This window comes from Penaeus chinensis, chromosome 38 (genome assembly GCF_019202785.1).
Source record: "Penaeus chinensis breed Huanghai No. 1 chromosome 38, ASM1920278v2, whole genome shotgun sequence".
NCBI classification, from domain to species: domain Eukaryota; kingdom Metazoa; phylum Arthropoda; class Malacostraca; order Decapoda; family Penaeidae; genus Penaeus; species Penaeus chinensis.
In genome coordinates, this window is record NC_061856.1 from 7,114,851 (window position 1) to 7,134,850 (window position 20,000).

General features: G+C 45.8%; 4 protein-coding genes across 10 annotated transcripts in view; 1 reads left to right on the forward strand and 3 right to left on the reverse strand.

Annotated features, from left to right (window-relative positions):
- The window catches only part of LOC125045779 (F-box/LRR-repeat protein 7-like), a 92,086-nt gene extending 88,799 nt beyond the window's left edge, over positions 1 to 3,287 (forward strand). For all 6 annotated transcript variants that reach the window (XM_047643208.1, XM_047643206.1, XM_047643207.1 and 3 more), the window contains 2 exons: positions 1,107 to 1,322; positions 2,038 to 3,287. In XM_047643208.1, coding sequence (XP_047499164.1) covers positions 1,107 to 1,322; positions 2,038 to 2,173 — 352 coding nt within the window. In that variant the 3' untranslated portion in view covers positions 2,174 to 3,287. The remainder of the gene's footprint in view (positions 1 to 1,106; positions 1,323 to 2,037) is intronic.
- Positions 3,288 to 4,580: 1,293 nt separating this feature from the next.
- LOC125046255 (zinc finger protein 219-like) lies at positions 4,581 to 7,505 on the reverse strand. Its single transcript, XM_047644057.1, has 2 exons — positions 7,369 to 7,505; positions 4,581 to 5,965 (listed from the first exon to the last, which is right to left on the reverse strand). The coding sequence occupies exon 2, from the start codon at positions 5,915 to 5,917 to the stop codon at positions 5,408 to 5,410; it is 510 nt and encodes a 169-aa protein (XP_047500013.1). The 5' UTR covers positions 5,918 to 5,965; positions 7,369 to 7,505; the 3' UTR covers positions 4,581 to 5,407.
- Positions 7,506 to 15,052: 7,547 nt separating this feature from the next.
- LOC125046254 (longitudinals lacking protein, isoforms A/B/D/L-like) overlaps positions 15,053 to 20,000 on the reverse strand; it is an 84,148-nt gene continuing 79,200 nt past the window's right edge. The window contains exon 5 of one of the 2 annotated variants that reach the window (XM_047644035.1): positions 15,053 to 15,508. In XM_047644035.1, coding sequence (XP_047499991.1) covers positions 15,068 to 15,508 — 441 coding nt within the window. In that variant the 3' untranslated portion in view covers positions 15,053 to 15,067. Of the gene's footprint in view, positions 15,509 to 16,962; positions 17,993 to 20,000 lie in introns of those variants that run through there. The other variant, XM_047644052.1, reaches the window with a different exon arrangement.
- On the reverse strand, positions 17,999 to 19,699 carry LOC125046256 (protein krueppel-like). Its single transcript, XM_047644058.1, has one exon. It carries the CDS (start codon positions 19,009 to 19,011, stop codon positions 18,706 to 18,708), a length of 306 nt encoding a protein of 101 aa, XP_047500014.1. The 5' UTR covers positions 19,012 to 19,699; the 3' UTR covers positions 17,999 to 18,705.

Below are 20,000 nucleotides of genomic sequence, written 5' to 3' on the forward strand. Positions count from 1 at the left end.
AGGGACATCAGGTGAGGTTTATGGGATAAGTTTCATGGTATCAGGTGAGTTTTAAGGGTATTAGGTGAGCTTTTAAGGGTATCAAGTGTGTTTTAAGTGCATCGAGTGAGTTTTAAGGCGTCAGATGTGTTTCAAGGGCATCAAATGCGTTTTAAGGGCATTGGGTGTATTTTACGGGCATCAGATGAGTTTTATGAGTATCAGTTGAGTTTTAAAGGCATCAGGGGAGTTTTAGGGGCACCAGTTGAGTTTTATAGGCATCTGGTGAGTTTTAGGGGCATCAGGTACATTTTAAGGGCATCAGATGGGGTTTAAAAGTACTAAGTGAGTTTATAGGATACTCGGTGAGTTTTTAGGTGGAGAGTTAGCATATTGTGTAGGCTTTAAATATATCAATAAGGTTTAAAGATATGTTCTGAGTTTTTTTGGTTAGTTCCAATGAGTTCAGGTGAGTTTAGGGGAAATAAGGTGAAATTTGATTGTGTCAGGGGTGCCGTAAGGACGCCCGGGAAATCCTGAAGGATATCGAGTAGCGTTTTTTAGGACGTCAGGTATTACAGGAAGAGAAGATGAGTCTTCATTACATCAGGGAAGCTTTAAAGATGCCATGCACACTGTCATGAGGTGTGCCGATGAATGAAGATTATCAGGTGAGCTGTCACAGAGCTGTCATTGAGCTGTCATTGAGCTGTCATGGAGGTTCTTTGGAGTGAGATTATGCGGGACGTCTGAGGCGACAGGTAGAGCAGTGTTTATTGCGGCGAATGTAGAAAAAAAAGGCTTGGGTGAGAATGAGAATATCTTCTCGGTTTTTGACCGGTTTCGGTTTTATCTTCGTCAGAAATGCCACATACATCAGCGAGATTACTAGATTACTAAGCATATGTATGTATTTCTGGCGAAGATATATATATATTTATATGTGTATTTATATATATATATATATATATATATATATATACATATATAATGATGATAATGATGACAACAAAGATGATAATAGCAGAAATACCATAAATCATAATAATAACATTAACATTAAATAGATAATAAAAATAAAAAAAATCATGAAACCCTCACCATACCCTGACGTTTCTCCGCCCCAGAATCCTGAAGCTGGGTCTGGCGGAGAACTTGGCGTACCGCATGGCTGGCAAGATCCACGTCGACGGCCTGCTGGAGAACCTGTCTCGCTACGGCGCCAAGATCGAGCGTCTGGAACTCAGCTGGGACCCGGAGACGCTGCGCTATTCGGACAAGAGCCAGAAGTGCATTGACACCCTGAGAGTGCGCTGTCTGAACCTCAAGTGTTTGGTGTTGTGGTAGGTTGCGCCGAGGAAGATTTGTTGATGGTGTCGTTCGGTATATGATGATGTAGAGGTGTGATGTGGATGTCATTTTCCTCTTCCTCAGCTACCGATCTTCCTTTCCTCAGTATCCTATTTCTTCTCTGCATTAATTACCTTCGTTAGTGTTCTCCTTCCTCTTCTTTTCCCAACCTCCCTCTCTTCGTATTTTCCTCCCTTCTCCCTAAATGCTTCCTTCCCTCCCATTTCTCTCTCTGTCTTCCCTCTCTTCCTCCCTTCTCTCCTCACCCTCCTCCCTCCCACCCCTCCTTCATCCTACCCTCCCGTCCTTTCCCTCCTCCTCCCCCTCTCCAATCCTTCCAGTCCCTCCTTCCCTCCCACCCTCCTTCCACCCTTCCACCTTCCCATCCCTCCTACTCTCCTTCCACCCTTCCACCTGTCCTCCCACCGCCACACTAATTAACTTCTCTCCTCTCCCTCCTCTCCCCACCCTCCCTTCCACTCTCCCTCCACCCTTCCTTCCACCCTCCCTCCCCCCTCCTTCCACCTTCCACCCTTCCTTCCCCCCACCCTCCACCCTTCCTCCATCTTTCCTCCCTCCCTCCCCTCCTCCACCTTTCCACCCTTCCTTCCACCCTCCCTCCCCCCTCCCTCCACCCTTCCTTCCACCCTCCCTCCACCCTTCCCTCCACCCTTCCTCCACCTTTCTACAACGTCTCCTCTCCCGCAGCGACGGCAAGTACTACGAGATCGTCAAGGCCAACTTCGAGCGCGCCGACCGCACCACCGTCGTCCGAACGTCCACGAACTGCTGCGTGTCCATCGTCTATCTCCTCACGCACTACAAGGACCTCGTCTTCAACTAAAAGGGCAGGGCAAGGGGGGAGGGGGGAGGGAGAGAAGAAGTCCGATGGGATGATGATGAAGAAAAGAAGAGATGGTCTTGATTTATTGATTTTTTTTTTTTTTTTTTATGGTAGGGGTGGGGTAGGGGGTGTTAATTTGGGGGAAAAAGAGGGTTTTGATTAGGAAAGTTTTCTTTTTGATAGGCGTGGGGGGCAGGTGATTGAATGGTTTTGATTAATTAAAGTTCTTTTTGTTTATTAAGAGAAAGGATATACGGTATACAGGGTTTAAATCGGAGAAATAGATACGATAGATTATATCTGAAACAAGCTGAAAAATAAAATGGTAAAATTCAAATGATGAAAATGATGAACACCAGAAAATGTAATGAAACTGGGTAGGAAGGGAAAGGACACACTAGATTAGAAAAAAAAATAGAATAAGTGGGTTCGTCTGAGAAGGCTGAGACAAGAGGAAGAAAACAATAATAAACAAATGGAAAAGAAGACAGGGAGATAGCGTAATAAAAGCAATAAAAAGTAATTAAGCATGAGAAGATTCATCTAAATGTGAATCCATCTCGAGTAAGCAATATCGAGAGAAAATAAAAGAGCATATCTATGAAAGGATTTTTTTTTTAATCAAAAACTGTCAGAAAAGGATGCAAATAAAAAACAAAATCACTTTATATTTCTTTGGGTCATCTTTTTGGCCTAAGAGCGCAATTCTAACCTCCAAGCTGTAAACAGAAGGGAGTTAGAATCACGGCAAAGAAGGTTAAAGCCACGCAGAGCGATTAGCTTTTGTTTAACCGATGAGTATATTTTCATAAACGTGTAGCAGTGCCTTATTCATGCTTTATCATCACGTGATATGCGGTTGCCTTCTTGCACCGTCCAGATTTGCAATAGTTGCAATACCTTAGTCCCGTTGTGGGTATGGGGAATATTGGAAATTATTGCCAAGTTTCCAGTGGGCGAAATTTTTTTCACAATCCTATTATTTTAACCGTGAATAATGAATGATCCTCCACTTCCCGCAAAATCATCATTCATTATACACTGTCTAGTCAATTGCAGTTGTTATCTTATTTGTAAATTGTTTGTTCCTATCTTATTAAATGTTATATCTGAATGGTTTCTTTTGGTTTCATCCTTCCTAAGTGAGTTTTGGTAATATCTCCATTGACAGGAAAACTATACATGTGAATTGACATATACAAACTATGTATAACAATCCTCCCTGACCTGGCCTCGAACCTAGGTCACTCCGCGTATGAGACCAGAGGGCCAGTACTAAACCAACCATGCCACACAACCCATGGTTGGTTTGGTACTGTCCCTCTGGTCTCATACCCGGAGTGACCTAGGTTCGAGGCCAGGTCAGGGAGGATTGTTATACATCTATATCAATGTGGTATTGCATTATTCCATCTTTCATATACAAACTATCTATCTGGCGCACCGTTTGCCACATCCCCAGAATTAACGTGATTTGTAATTATACATTCGTTCAGTTGCATCTCTATGGTACCTGATTATCTTAAGAGGAATTTTATATCTTATTATACATGGATGCCCAATCTACGTATCTAGTTGTTTTGTGATAAGATTTTCATGATATTAGATTCACATTTGTGTGATTCTCCACCGCTTAAAAGTAACAATTGTGAAATAATGATGATAAAAGAAAAATTATGATTTCGAACAACCGATTTTAACAAATTAAAGGCAGCTGATAACAAAAACATCTTTATCTTTTATAGGTCTATTTTTTCTCTCTGTCAAATTGTGTCTTTGTTTTCTGAATGGCCTAAACTCTGATCTCTTTATGAATTGGTAATGTAAAAAGTCAAAGGCGCTTTTCTTTGATTTTCATTGCATTAGTATATATTTCATCTAGTAAGATAATATAATTAAGGGGAAAAAACAAGCTCTTTAACCTGATATAAACATCTCAGCTAGAAATCATAACGACTGCCAAGTGTTTCCTAACAACAGGTGATCGTCTTCAACCTAACAAACATTTTTGGACAACTGACACACTTCTTTTAACTGACAAATATCTTCGCAGAATCAACAAACGTTTTTAGATAACTGACAATCTGACAAACGCTTTCTAACGACTGACAAACGACTCTTTATACAGAGGAGCACCCTTTATTAAGCAATATATGATCCTAAAAGACTATTGATATTCTTGGGTGGAATGGGTTCACTACCGCCGTGCATATTTAGCTCTTGTATGAAGCATCATTTACACCTTAAAGAATCTCTAAACTGCCTTTATCAAATTTACAATATTAAGGGGATGGCTGAGTTTATATAGTTTAGGTATTTTGTTCTTAATCGAAATAAGGTCCCAATAATCCAGAAAGCATAAGTGGGCGAACGAACTCCATTTCAGAGGCATAAGAAAAATAATAGATCTTGAGACTCTTTTTTTTTTATTATTCGAGTAATTTACAGAGAAATAAAAATATTTTGAAAACGATTCTTTTCTCTTTGTTAATTACTTTTCTTTTAAGTCATTTTCCTGAATGATACGCTTTCTTTAAAACTATTCGAGATTTTCACTTTTCCAAGACACATACATGGCATCCAATTGTATAAAAGATTTTCAAAATTGTTCGTTCATAATCACTAGTGACGTCATTCTACGGTTTGTTGCGTGTTCCGTTTTTTCTCTTTTTCGTTCCGAGTTGCAAGTAGGAAAACTATCCATAAATATCAAACTCCTTCCATTTCATATATAAGTTGACTTTTCTTTTATTTGTTTATCTGGTCTTTTATTTGTATATCTATTTATCTGTTCATTTTATTACGTCTGTTCTGCATTACATCCATCTTTCTCTTCTTTACTTTATTTTTCTGCTTCTCCTTCTGTTTTTTTTTTTCTTCTGTTTTATCACGTTTTTCAGGTATAATACTGACACTTCTTCACGGGTCGAAGTCCGCCCAGGAGAGGGCTGGCTGCCTTCTGCCACGCCTCTCCTCCCACAACCTCGAAGTACTGGCCTCTGTAGAAAATGACTTGGAAGCATCGCATGACTTAGGAAATAAGTTGCCTTCAGACCGAGGAAACGAGGAGACAAACCGCTCCCGGTGACACTGAGTGTGGAAAGGTTGGCTGCCGGTTCCGCGCCTCCCCCGCGCGAGCCCGCAGAGCAGGCGGAAGGAGCGGCCTCGGGCACGCGGCGCCCGCCGGGGGGAACGGCCTCGAGAGCTGAAGCCCTGCGGCCGAGGTTGGGCTGCTCAGTCAGGGGCGCCCGTCGCCGTAGTGCTGGGGGCGGCCGCCTTGGCTGAGCTGCTGGACACGGCGGTGGACGTGACGGACGCCTGGAGGAAAAGGGCGGAGCGGTGGAGCGGGTGCTGGGGCGCCGCCAAGGAGGACCTCGAAGACGTCAGGCTCGGGGACGGCGATCGAGGCTTGGCGGAGGCGCCCCGGCCGGGCTGCCTGGCCGCCACGGGCAGCGTCAGGAGCGGCCTGGAGGCGCCCGAGAGCGGCGGTGTGGCCGCCACTGTGCCAAGCAGGGTCGGGTGGGAGCCCCGCGGCGACGCCTGCATCACGGAGAGGATCGGCCGCGTCGCCTGCTGCAGGTCGTGGGCGTGCGCGTGCGCCGGGTGCAGGTTACGGATGTGTCTGTTGAGGTTGCCCGCCTGGTTGGCCTGGTACGAGCAGTAGGGGCAGGCGTGGCGCCGCTCGCCGGTGTGCGTCAGGAGGTGGCGCCGCAGGAGGAAGCGCTGGTTGGTGCCCTGGAACATCTTGCCGCACACGCCGCACACGCTGCTGCCGCACGCGCCGCCCTCCTCCTGCAAAGCAACGGCTCGTTAGTCGCTACGCCCACGAGGGGGGGAGGGGGGGGGAATTGGGGGTGTCATGCCTGTGCTCTCGGCCTCCTCGAGCAACTGACGTTCGGATGAGTGGCTTTTGTCTACTGCCATGACGGCTTTATGATACTGCTAATATCAGAGGACAACATTAACGACTAATGAAATAATAATCATAGTGATAATGGAAAAAAATCGTAATAGCCAGATTAACAAAAAAACAAACAAACTATTAAAACATGATGATGACGACAATAATAATAATATCTACAGCAAAAGTAATAATAAAAATCATAATAATAATGCCAATGACAACGACAATAGCAAAGATAATGATAATGATAATAATAATCATGATAATAATGGTGATCAACCCTAATAAGGATTCATAAACTTCCGTCAAACAATTACCCTTCTTCACAAGGAAATTACGTTCAGCCCCCATGCTAGAGTGTAATTTAAACGCAAAAGGTTCATAATACAAAGCTAAAGCTGTATCGCGTGTTTTTTTATTTTTTTATTATTAGTTCAGGCAGTCAGGTATTACGGAAATTAATTTCAAAGTCTGCAAAAGTACGAGATGGCTGATAATAATGATAACGATAACGATAACGATAACGATGACGGTGATGGTGATGATGGTGATGATGGTGATGGTGAAGGTGATGGTGATAATAATGCTTGGCAGTTCCGCGTTTCTATGAAGTCAAGTTGGGGAAGAAGGAATAAGGCTGATGTTGAATTCTAAGTTAACGGAATTAAGTCGATGCGGGATTTATTTCTTTAGTTTAGGCGGTTCATTCCTACTACTGTATGTGCTTAAATAACAAATAAAAATATTAAAATGGATATTACAAGTCTGATCTTGTCACAGTTGGATAAACAGTATTTTTCCAAACATTTCCGTGGGCTGCTAGGTTAGAAAACGAGATAGGGAACACTGAACTAACGTAGCGAACGATAAGTATCTATCTAGTACAAAAAAAAAAGTAAAAAAAATATATTTACTCCAGAGAACCAGATCAGTTAATATAACTAACGCAAGAAATAAAAGTGTGGATGTGTGTGTGTGTGTGTGTGTGTGTGTGTGTGTGTGTGTGTGTGTGTGTGTGTGTGTGTGTGTGTGTGTGTGTGTGTGTGTGTGTGTGTGTGTGTGTGTGCATATATATTGTGGCACTGAATCATAGTGCTCAAGCGGGAAACGGTGTCCAGGATCGCCGAGCCTGAGCCATGCTCTATGCAGTCTGTGCTCTTTGAGCGGTTTGCTTTTCGTTGTGCACTTAAGCGTGTTACTCGTAAGACTATTTCTGTCGCCAGACTCCTTCCCTCCCACACCCCAATCCCAGGGACGGGCGAGGGCCCAATCCTAATCAATAATCTCGCACCGAGGACGGCGGCGACGGCGACGGCGCAGGGCGTCATGGTGCCTAGGGATGCAGGTCGTCATCCTTGGTGAGGGCGGCGTCGGGGTGGCGATGGCGCACGTGCCTGGCCAGGTTCTCGCGCACGTTGGCCTTGTAGGGGCACCGCGGGCACGGGAAGGGCCGCTCGCCCGTGTGTGTGATGAGGTGGCGCTCCAGGTGGTAGCGCCGCTTGCTCCCGGCGAAGACCTTGCCGCACGCGGGGCAGTGCAGCGCCGAGCTCATTTCGCCCTCGGTGAGCGGCGTCCTCCTGCGGCGGGCAGAGGAGGAGTCCCCGTAACTGGCGGCGGCCCCTTCCAGTAAGCCCAAGGCTGCCACGCCGCCGCCTCCGCCTCGGGCGACCAGCGGGAGGGCGCTGTGGCCGAGGCGCGGCCAGGCGCCCCGCATGGCGACGCCTCCGGGCGTGTCGCGGCTCTGCAAGGAAGGGGAACTCAGGTCAACTACCGTGAAGGCCAAACAAAAACAAATCTTAAAAGAAAAACAAAAAAAGGATAAATAAAGGGGATTTTAGTCGGCGTGTACCTTTTCGGACGCGGGAAACGACACGCACTCCATGGCGTCACCGACCTCGGCTTCAGCCCAGAAATTAGGAACAAATTTCAGCGTTCAAATTTCATGTTCCCTGTTTTCCTTTCTTGCTTACATTTTGCACTCTCACAATTATATGGAGATAGAGATACAGAGAGAAAGAGAGAATGAGAGCGAGTAAAGGGGAAATAAAAAAAATAGAGAGAGAGAGACAGGCAGACCGAGAGACAGACAGATAGAAGAGAAGAAAACAAAAAAGGAAAGAGAAAGAATGAAAAGAAAATGGAATGGAACGAGAAGGAATAGACGAAAAACACAAGACCCCGATTTTTTTGTCATTTTTCAAAGTTCGTGTGAACTTCAAATTCTAAAAAAAAAAAAAGGAAATAAAATGGAATGGTAAGAAAGCAGAAGTGGGATGGGTATGGAAACAACAAACGGAACTGTACAATCACGTTTTATTTATTTACAAAACCCAAAAAATGGTTTATGGAGCCACGGGACGAAGGGGAAATCGCAGCCCGCCCGCGACCCCTTCTCTTACACGCTAAAATCAGGTAACAAATGACTGCTATTGTGCGCATGCCTGTCCTCTGTTTTGGGAAATGAGGAGGAGCAGGAAGAGGAGGAGGAGGAGGGGGGGGGAGGAGGAGAGGAGGAGAGGAGGAGGAGGAGGAGGAGGAGGAGGAGGAGGAGGAGGAGGAGGAGGAGGAGGAGGAGGAGGAGGAGGAGGAGGAGGAGGAGGAGGAGGAGGAGGAGGAGGAGGAGGAGGAGGAGGAGGAGGAGGAGGAGGAGGAGGAGGAGGAGGAGGAGGAGGAGGAGGAGAGGAGGAGAGGAGGAGGAGGAGGAGGAGGAGGAGGAGGAGGAGGAGGAGGAGGAGGAGGAGGAGGAGGAGGAGGAGAGGAGGAGAGGAGGAGGAGGAGGAGGAGGAGGAGGAGGAGGAGGAGGAGGAGGAGGAGGAGGAGGAGGAGGAGGAGGAGGAGGAGGAGGAGGAGGAGGAGAGGAGGAGGAAGAGAGGAGGAGGAAGGCAAAGAGGAGGAGGGCGAAGAGGAGGAAGACGGAGAAGAGGAGGAGGAGGGCGAGGGAGAGGAGGAGGAAGAAGAAGAATGAGGAGGACGAGGAAGAGGAGAAAGAGGAAAAGAGGCCCGAGGGGGAGGACATCTTCCTTACAGGATTTCCACGGAGATGTAAGCAATGCTACGACTTTTTGTTTTATTTGCTTTTATTTACTCTTTTTACGTAAGGTATATTTTCACAGGGAATTTTCACACCAACATTTTTTTTCTTCAGAATTTTGTGAAAATGTTATATTGTAAATTTGCATAAGCATAAAAAAACTTTCCGCTTGCATAACACTTTGATACCTTTCACAAATATAAACTTTTGGAAACTCTCAAAGACATTATATCTATAAATACAGACAAAATATTTGTAAGCATAACAGTGGCTCTTCTTGGAAACATTACCTAACATTCCAGATTCACGTAAATAACTCTGAGTATTCCTTTCAAGAAATATTTAAATGCATAATGGCGGATGTTTTCTCTATCCACTTGGGAGCAAAAAAAAAGAAATTCGTAAATGTTCTGTGTATTGTTTTTTTCTTTTTTTTTCTTGCCTATCATTTTATTCAGATTTGAGTTTATTGCGGGAACTGGTTCCAAACAAATGAAAACAGAGATTGATTTTCTCAGAATTGCAATAATATTCTCAGCCTGGGTATCTTTTATAATTCAAAAATATACAAAATACCTTTCGAAGGTTGAAAGGCAGTAAATATACATTCAACACAAAATATTTTTTTCCGAAGTTACGCTTTTACAAACCATATTTAACTTCTTATAAAATTGGTACAAAAACACATTTATTTTCTATTATTCTCAACACGGAGCTACTGTTCACACATATTATTGCAAACAGAATTACATGAGATTCTGTTTTCATCCAAATATCTATTAAATTAAATGTTTATAATAAAAATAAATAAACAAAATGAGGGATTCAGCACGTAGTGATAACAAACAAAGATATCAAATATTACATTAAAAGGTATATATATGTATAAAGCTTTTATAAAAATAATATATAAAAAAAAAATAAAAGGCCTGCCATTTTCAATACTTCTCTGAAAATTCTTTGGCGAATATCCTAAACATTATCAATAGTATGAATAAAAACACATATACAAATAAACAAAAAAAAAAAAAAAAAACAGAAACAAATAAACATAAAGACAAATACAATGCCCGAAACGTGAATAGGACACAGTTCGTAGGTATACGGCAGAGAAGTTCAATTACTGTAATGATGATGATGGTGGTAGTAATAATAATAATAATAATAATAATAATAATAATAATAATAATAATAATGATAGTAATAATAATAATAATAATAATAATAATAATAATAATAATAATATAATAATAATGATAATAATAACAACAACAATGTCAATAGTAATATAAATCATCATAACAATAATGATATCAATAATGATGAAAATACTACTATTACTACTAAGAATAATAATCATAATAATAATAATGACAATAATTAACAATAAAAATAATCATACTAATAAAATAATAATAATAATGATGATGATGGCAGATCATAACAATAACAATAATGTGACTTACAACGCACTACACTGAGAGAATTCCAAATAATATTCATCCAAATATAACAAGTCTTGTCTTTGTAAATAGCTGTACTATATGTTATTTGGCATTTGAACTGCTTTTAAAAGGACGAAGAAGGGAGAGAGAAAACGAAGGAGTGGGAGGAAGAAGGAGCAAAATTAAGAATAGTTGATAGGAGTGCGAGGAGGAGATGAAGGAGAAAGGGACAAAGAGGATAACGATGGTGGAGGAGGGGAGGGAGGAGGAGGAGGAGGAGGAGGAGGAGGAGGAGGAGGAGGAGGAGGAGGAGGAGGAGGAGGAGGAGGAGGAGGAGGTGGAGGAGGAAGAAAAGAAGGAGGAGAAGGAAGAGGAAGAAGAGAGTAAGCAGAGGAGGAGAAAGAGAAGGGAGAAAGGATGCAGAGGAGGAGAGGAAGCAGGAGGTGAAGGAGGAGGAAAAGGAAGACGAAATGGAGAAGGGGGAGGAAGAGAAAGATGGGGGGAGAGGGGGAGAAAGAGGGAAAGGCGAAGGAGTTGGACGAGAAAGATGAGGAGAGAGGAAAGAAGAAAATTAAGAACAAATAGGAGGAAGCCAAGCAAGAACACGGTAAAAACACAGCAAAACACATACACACACAAAGTCAAAATGTAGAATCATGTTTCACATAATAAATAAAACCTGCACATTATCTACACTAAGATGGGACTGACTGAAGATGGTCGACTAATTGTACAACAAAAAGAGAAAATCAGGTACCTATGTAGTAATAACATCTACTTTCCACACCACGAGGACAAAGTACGGATTTGGTCACTGGGAAATGGTGGCAGCTATTTAGTTTGGGATACTTCAGTGATCAATCTTTACACATGTTATTATCAAAGACTTTTAGCACTAGAGAAGGAGGATGGGCGAGGGGAAGATGAGGGATGGAGGGAGAGAGGGAAGAGGAAGAGAGGTAAAAGTAGAATGGGTAGCAACGCAGGAGATGAGACTAGAAAAAAAAGGTAAATCCTGATGCTCTTTGAGACGACTTAAAATCGAAGGTGGGTGTTAGGGTGATGGGTGGCGGATCCATGGGGGAGGGGATATTTCCTAACTGGGATGTGGCATTCCGTAAGTGGAAGCAACAGAGGTAGTGAAGGTGATGTGGGCCGAGGGATGGACAATATAGGGTGTTGCTGTGGATCAAGTGGAGGTGTGGAGATAATTGACATATGCAAGTTACAAGAGGTACATGTCGTTCTGGAGAAAATTGACGCGAGAATTAAACCAGTGGAAGCGGCGGTGAGAAGTGGACAGGAGTGGGTGGAGTTCTTAACAGGAAGAGGGATCAGGAGGCTGACAGTTAGGTGGAAGTGGCGGCAGGAGAGGAGGGGTGGGATGGCAGCTACTGGGATGTGGTGGCAGAGTGGAAGAGGAAGGGTGGTAACCAGATAGGGGCATCTGGAAGGAAACAGAAGGCGAAGAGCTATGTGGAAGTGGTCGAGGTGGAGGCAGGCAGCAGGTGGACGCGGCGGATGTGGAGCTTGAGGTTATCGACGCGGTTGGAGCCGTGCGGACAGTAAGGGCAACGGAAGGGCCGTTCGCCCGAGTGAGTCAGCATGTGGCGCTCCAGATTCTGCTTGCGGTTGACGCCCGTGATGAAGCGGCCGCAGACAGGGCACCGCACGCCCGCGCCCTCCGAGTCACGCCGCCCCTGCAAGGAGGAAACCCTGGCTTAGTGGACCCGGGAGACAGCGAGGGGGGGTGGGCAGGGGGAGGTGGAAGGAGAGAGAGAGAGAGAGAGAGAGAGAGAGAGAGAGAGAGAGAGAGAGAGAGAGAGAGAGAGAGAGAGAGAGAGAGAGAGAGAGAGAGAGAGACCGAGAGGGGGAGGGAAATAGTGAGATGCTACAGCGATTGGGAGTAAAGCAGCTAAACCCCACCCCCCTCCCTCTCCCTTCTCCACCCTTAAGACTCACAAGGTAAGACAACCTCCTGCTTATTACCCAACAGTCACCTCTTTTACCGCCGCAGTCGACACTCACACGGAGGACGCGGGAGGCTGAAAACGCCATCTATTAACCAAAGCCGACAAGGTAGAGCTTTCCTAACATGTACAAGCGGGCGTTGCAGGCGTGAGGGCGGGGCGTGTGGGCGTGATGGCTCAGGTTATAGTTGCATTTCTCTTGGCGCCCACGACGAATGAAAGAAGGGAAGACCCGGGGAGACCGTGCGGACGCCGACGGAGAACGGGTAGAGGGGGCGTTGTTGTAGATCCAGGGGGGCGTCGCGGAAGGAAAACGCCGACAGAAGAAAATGATCCCAGGTCATAGAAAACGGGGCTGTTCCACCGAGGAGAAAACGTGCGTGTAAGACAGAGAACGGGAAAAAAACGATAGGGAATACGAACCCTTCCCTCTTGCCTGCCACGAGAAGGCGGCGAAGGAGAGGAAAAAGAGGAAAAAAGAAGGCGAAGGAGACGAAAAAGGAGAAGACGACGAAAGAGAGCAAAAAAAAAAAAAAAAAGAAAAAAGGAAAAAAAGGAGATTGAGAAAGAGGAAAAAATAAAAAGAAAGAGGACAGGAAAAGAAAAGAAAACAGAGCAAGAAAAGGAAAGAAAAGAACATAAAAAGAAGGCTTAAGAGGGAGAGAAGGAGGAGGAGAAAAGAAATATTAAAATTACAGCACCCTCTTACACATCACAATATCATCACGTTTTCTTCCTTTTCTTTTTATATCTACTTCTTTTCCTTCTTTTTCTTTTCAAGTAGTTAAAAAAAAAAATAGAAAATGAGTGAATTAGACATAGAGCGCACCATCTTTATCATCATCATTATCATCATCATCCTCATTATTTTCATCATCATCATTATTATTATTATTATAATTATTATCATCACTATTATTATTACTAGCATTATCATTATTCCAATTATTATCTTATCTTTTATTTACTTTTACACTTCCCGTCGATCCACGAACCGATTTTCGCCGTATATCATACATATGGCTTTTTTTTTTTTTTTTTTTTTTTTTTGAGTGATGGTAAATGGTTTAAACAAATAAATGAACTAGATGTGTTTCTAAAGTGAGTGATTCTCGTAACCGGGTTGATTCATTTATTACGTTATGATTATTGATTCATCTTTGGATTTCTTTTGGTCTAATTCTAAAAATTAATGTGTGTGTGTGTGTGTGTGTGTGTGTGTGTGTGTGTGTGTGTGTGTGTGTGTGTGTGTGTGTGTGTGTGTGTGTGTGTGTGTGTGTGTGTGTGTGTGCGTGCGAGTGTGCGTGTGTGTGTGCGTGTTCGTGTGCGTGTGTGTGTGTGCGTGTCCGTGTGCGTGTGTATGTGCGTGTTTCTGTGTATAAGTGTAACCGCAAATGTAAGTGTATGTATGTGTAAGTGTAAGCCTAAGTGTATATGAAAGTGTAAATGTAAGTGTAAGTTTATGTGATTGTAAGTTTCTGTGTAAGTCTTAGTGGGAGTGTATCCTTAAGTACAAGTGTATGTACTGTGTGTAAGAGTAAATGTTAGTACATGTGTCATGGTATGTGTATGTGTATGTTTATGTGTATGTATAAGCGTAAGTTTACGCATGTATAAATGTTTAGTGTCAGTGTTAGTGTTTGTGTAAATGAAAGTGTAGTACAAATATAAGAGTTAGTATAGGTATATATGTATAAGTATTAGCATATACACGTTTATCATTATACACAAGTATATATGAATAGATATTTGTATGTGTAGGCCTATATGTATGCGCAAGATTATTTACTAACAAAACATATGTGCTGCCTTTTGCACAACGCCCTGATATGCACTAATTATTTGCAGGGTGAAGAAATTATAAATAAGGTGGGGGAGGGGTGGGAGGGAGGGAAGGGGTGGGAGGGAGGGAAGCGGAAGGAGGGAGACAGGGAGCAAGAGAAGAATACAGGAAGAGAGAGAGAATGAGACAGGGAGGGAGGGAGGGAGGGAGGGAGGGAGGGAGGGAGGGAGGGAGGGAGGGAGGGAGGGAGGGAGGGAGGGAGGGAGGAAGAAAACAGAAACAAAGAAAGAAAGTCAGAAAGAAAAAAGAGAGAGAGGAGAGGAGAGGAGAGGAGAGGAGAGGAGAGGAGAGGAGAGGAGAGGAGAGGAGAGGAGAGGAGAGGAGAGGAGAGGAGAGGAGAGGAGAGGAGAGGAGAGGAGAGGAGAGGAGAGGAGAGGAGAGGAGAAGAGAGAGAGAGAGAGAGAGAGAGAGAGAGAGAGAGAGAGAGAGAGAGAGAGAGAGAGAGAGAGAGAGAGAGAGAGAGAGAGAGAGAGAGACAGAAACAAAGAGAGAAAGAAAGAAAGAAAAGAGAGAGGAGAGGAGAGGAGAGGAGAGGAGAGGAGAGGAGAGGAGAGGAGAGGAGAGGAGAGGAGAGGAGAGGAGAGGAGAGGAGAGGAGAGGAGAGGAGAGGAGAGGAGAGGAGCAAATGCACACACGAAGATTCAGAATGAACACAATTAACAAAATAATATTTTACTTCATATTATGGCGCCACGTCGAGATCACGGTGGGAGGGTGTTCATATCTCCCTCGGGCATGGCAGGCGCCGCGAGGGCGTGGCCGGCTCCTAGGGCATTGTGGGCATGCGGAGGACCCGCGGGAGGCGCGAGCGCGGGGCCTGAAGGAGGCGCGAGCGCAGGGCCCAGCCCGTCCACGGGGCGTCGGCCGCGGGTCGCCAGGTCGCGGTGCACCGTGAACACGTGTGTCTTGAGGTTCCCAATCCTGTTGGTGCGGTGCGGGCAGTGCGGGCACTGGAAGGGCTTGACGCCCGTGTGCGTGAGCACGTGCCGCTCCAGGTCCTGGCGGCGGTTGCGGCCGTTGAAGGCCCTGCCGCACACGCTGCAGGCGAGCTGGTCCAGCGCGGCGCCGGGGACCGCGTGCGGGAGGCGACGGCTGCCAGGTGCCGCCAGCAGCGCCGGGAGAGCCGCCTCGAACCTGCGCCTCTGCAACACGAAACATCCTTCTTCAGTGGCGCTCCTCGCGCTCGTTAGTTAGTTAGTCCTACGATAGAGAGGCCCGCGCGCGCGCACGGGTCAGGCTAGACGCCGGCACGGCTGGCCTCGGGAATGGCGTTTTGCTTTTTGTTTAGTTTTTTGTATAGTTAAAACGTCACTAAATGATTCGTGACTTGTCGTCTCCGGTGTGACTGACTTATATCACATTTCCATTGTTATCATCGATATGCCATTTATATTATACATGCTTGCCCTAATTTCATTAGTGGTTTACCTTTCATACACTGCTAACATAATTTTTCTTCCTTGCGGCAAGCCATTGGGGTGGAATATGGCAATGGCAACTTAAAGATTAGTTTTAAATATACACGTGTGTGTGTGAGTGCGTGTGTCCGTGCACGTGTGTGTGTGTGTGTGTGTGTGTGTGTGTGTGTGTGTGTGTGTGTGTGTGTGTGTGTGTGTGTGTGTGTGTGTGTGTGTGTGTGTGTGTGTGTGTGTGTGTGTGTGTTGAGAGATAGAGATAGAATAACAGATAGATAGATAGATAGATTTATGTACATATGCATCCATATATGTATACAAATATATATATATAAATATATATATATGTATGTATACATATATGTATATGAAAGTAAATGCGCAATACATGAACACACACAGACACACACAACACACACACACACACACACACACACACACACACACACACACACACACACACACACACACACACACACACACACACACACACACTCACATAGACAGATGGACAGAAAGATTGGTTGGCTGGTAGACAGCTAGATAGATAGATAGCGACAGACAGATAGATAGACAGACAGCATCGCCAGTAAAAAAAAAAATAAAAAAAAAAATAATAATAATAATAATAACACAACAACCAGGATAATAATATTCAACATCCTTTTTCTTCTTTATTACTAAATCAACTCTCCTTTAACAGGTGACTGGAAAGATATATATGTATATATATACACACATCTAAAATAAATCCAGATTACGGAATGCTGAATATGCACAAAAACAATGGAGAAAAAAAAGGTACATATACTCTGTGAGGTGGAAAATATAACAGGCTCACCTCCATATATATACAAAATAAAGAGAGAATTAAAAAAAAAAAAAAGTTTATTACAACAAAAATAAATGATAAGTGATTCTAGAACACATGCATACAATATATACTTTTTGGATTGTTTGTGTGTGTGTGGGGGTGGGGGTGTATAGGTGTGCGTGTCAGAGAGGAGAGGAGAGGAGAGGAGAGGAGAGGAGAGGAGAGGAGAGGAGAGGAGAGGAGAGAGGGGAGAGAGGGGAGAGAGAGGAGAGAGATAAGAGAGAGGAGAGAGAGAGAGAGGAGAGAGGAGAGAGGAGAGGAGAAATGAGAGAGAGTGGGTGTGGGTGTGGGTGTGGGTGTGGGTGTGGGTGTGCGTGCGCTTGTGCGTGTGCGAGAATGAAAAAGAGTAAGACGGAGAGGAAGAGTGAAAATAAAAGTGACAGTGAGAGAGTGACTTAAAGCGACTGTGTGCGCGCGTGTGTAGTATTTATCAATAATTTCCTAACAACCATAACCTGTGATGTCATAACACACTCACTCCCCCTTTGACTGAAAGCTACTGACTGAGATTCTGATTATCATCAACGCTGTGATCTCTCGTTTTCTTTTTTTCCTTCGTGCATCCATAAAAAATAATAACAATGATAAAATCGTGATTTTGATTGTCACTTAAAAATACTGCTCAGCGGCTATTGCACGATTTAGATACACTGCACAAGGGTGTTCATTAGAAAAAGAGATTTACAAAAAACACTGGAAATACCTCAACTGTTTGTTTGATATTCATATATATATATATTTGTATCACTTTGGATTTTCTCTCCTTAAAAGGACTGGCTAAAAAAAGTGAAAATATTGTTCTAGCATTGCAAAGAACAAAGGATTTGTTTTTAATGAAGGGAAAATGACACTTCACAATGCAGGCACAGCGGGGCTTCCATCGCGCGCCACAGGGCAGGCGGGAGGTCGCCCCGCCGTCGCCAGGGAGCGAGTTGAGGACCTTGGCATCGGCGCCGATCAGAGCCCTCGGAGTTCAAATTGGGCGCGCGTCTCAGGGAAACCCAGGAGTTGGGTTAAGTGGCACTTAGGGGCAGATCGGCCAGGGCTCGCCGGCTCCGTCCCTACGGCAGCGCGTCGGAGGCGGCGCCGCACGATGGGACGACCTCGAAGTCGGCCGGCACCTGCTCGCCCGGGTGGATCTTGCGGATGTGCTGCTTGAGCTTGTCCTTGATGCTGGCGCCGTGCGGGCAGTACGGGCACTTGAACGGCTTGACCGCCAGGTGCGTGGCCAGGTGTCGCTTCAGGTGCCACTGGCGCGCGAAGCACCGGCCGCAGGCGGGACACTGGAAGGAGCCGCTCAGTGCCACTTCCTCCGTCAGCACCGCCGTCGCCGCCGCCTGCAACACAGAAAACACGTCGTCTCGTCACTAGGTCGTCTCAAGCCCCGCCGCCTCTCCGATCCTCGGCGCCTACAAGGCCAGGAGGCACGTCCGCCAGGATTTCTCCCGCCACTGGGCTCCCCCGCTTAGGATCTCACAGCCTCGACAGGAAGCCATGCCTGAAGCCATACCTTGCCCGCCCCCGGCCTTCCTTCCCACGTTCTTGGCTTTTTTCCCAAATGGCACATGCGTTAGTCTTTCGCTGCTTCCCCAAAACTGTTCCCAGGCTTAGATACTTCCCACTGTCACTCGAGAAATAAGTCTTGTACACAGAAAGAAGTATCTTCATGGAGTACAGTATCATCCCTATATGCATTCACTTTTGGGTGAAGTCAAAACTAACTGTTTTCCAAAAGCAACGATAATTCCTACACAAAAGGAGCCACACAACACGGCCTGACTAGTTAAACGTTAATGTTTCCCATTTCGTTTTTATTGCATATCATTGATAACTTTTCAACACTCTGAAAGCGTCCATGCAACAAAAGACAATTTCCGGTTTCCATAACTCTCCTATTCTTTCAAGAGATTTGTACGCTTCCGCAGCCCTCCCTTCCGCCCTCTGCGACCGGCCGTGACCTTCCTTTCTTTTTCTTCGTGTTCATCGTTATCACAATTTGTGTAGGAGGAGGGGGCGGCCGAGGGGCGAGTGGCGCTCCCTTCCCGGAGGCCTACACGTCCTGGCGCGTCCGCTCCTCCGGCAGCGCCTCCCCCGGGTGGATCTTGCGGATGTGGAGCTTGAGGTTGTTCTTGATGTTGGCGGCGTGCGGGCAGTAGGGGCACTTGAACGGCTTGACGGTCAGGTGCGTGGCCAGGTGCCGCTTCAGGTGCCAGTGGCGGGCGAAGCGGCGGCCGCAGGCGGGGCACTGGAAGTCGGCCAGGCCCGCGCCGCCGCCGCTGCCGCTGCCGCCCCCGACGCCGCCCAGGGACGCGTCCATCGCCGCCGCCGCCGCAGCTGCCGCCGCCGCCGCTGCCATCGCCACGGACGCCTGCAAGCACAAGACACGCGTCAACCCCTCGCCCCTCTCCGCTCCTGCGCCGCTCTCCCGACGCCCTCCTCCTCCTGCACTTACTTGCCTCCGCCGGCGTCGCCGACCCTCGCCTCCCGGGGAACCTCGCGCCCCCCTGCCGCGCCCGCAGGCATCCGTCTTCAGGCTCTGCTCTAGCACTACCTTCACCACCACCGCGCCTTCGCTCCTACTTCACCATCAACATCCAACGTCCGGCATGAAGCCGTCTAAAGCTACACACTCGAATCACACACCTATCTGTTGAACATGACTTGGCACATTTTCCCTATATCAAGAATGGTAACTGATGCACTAATAACGATAACAAATAAACGACACAACAGAAAATAACCAGAAATCATTCCAAATGAAGCATGAATCGATTCGTGAAGCAAACGCCTAAACATCAAAATTTATCTATCGGAAAATAATAAGAACTCGCATGTGAAGTAATATACACAGCTAACTTAAAATGGACAGTCTTACTTCTTTCAAATAACAATAACAATAGAAATAATATATCACAACTTTAAAATCCTTACCGAAGTCATTCTTCAACTCTGCTCCTCATAATTATTTTAGTGAATCAATATTAAGGATTTTACATTTTTCTGAGAATAAACCCGCGTGCATTTATGCTTTACTTAGTTGTTCCTTTTTGGTGTTGGAGAGAGGACGAGGGAGAGGGAGAGGGAGAGAAAGAGGGGGAAGAAAGAGAAAAAGAGGGAGGGGGAGGGGGAGGGGGAGGGAGGGGGAGGGTGGGGAGAGGGAGGGGGAGGGGGAGGGTGGGGAGAGGGAGAGGGTGAGGGAGAGGGAGAGGGAGAGAGAGAGGGAAGGGGAAGGAAAGGGGAGAAATAGAGGAAGAGGGAGGGGGAGAGAGGGAGAAGGGGGGGAAGGAAGGAAGGAGGGAGGGAGGGAGGGAGGGAGGGAGGGAGGGAGGGAGGGAGGGAGAGAGA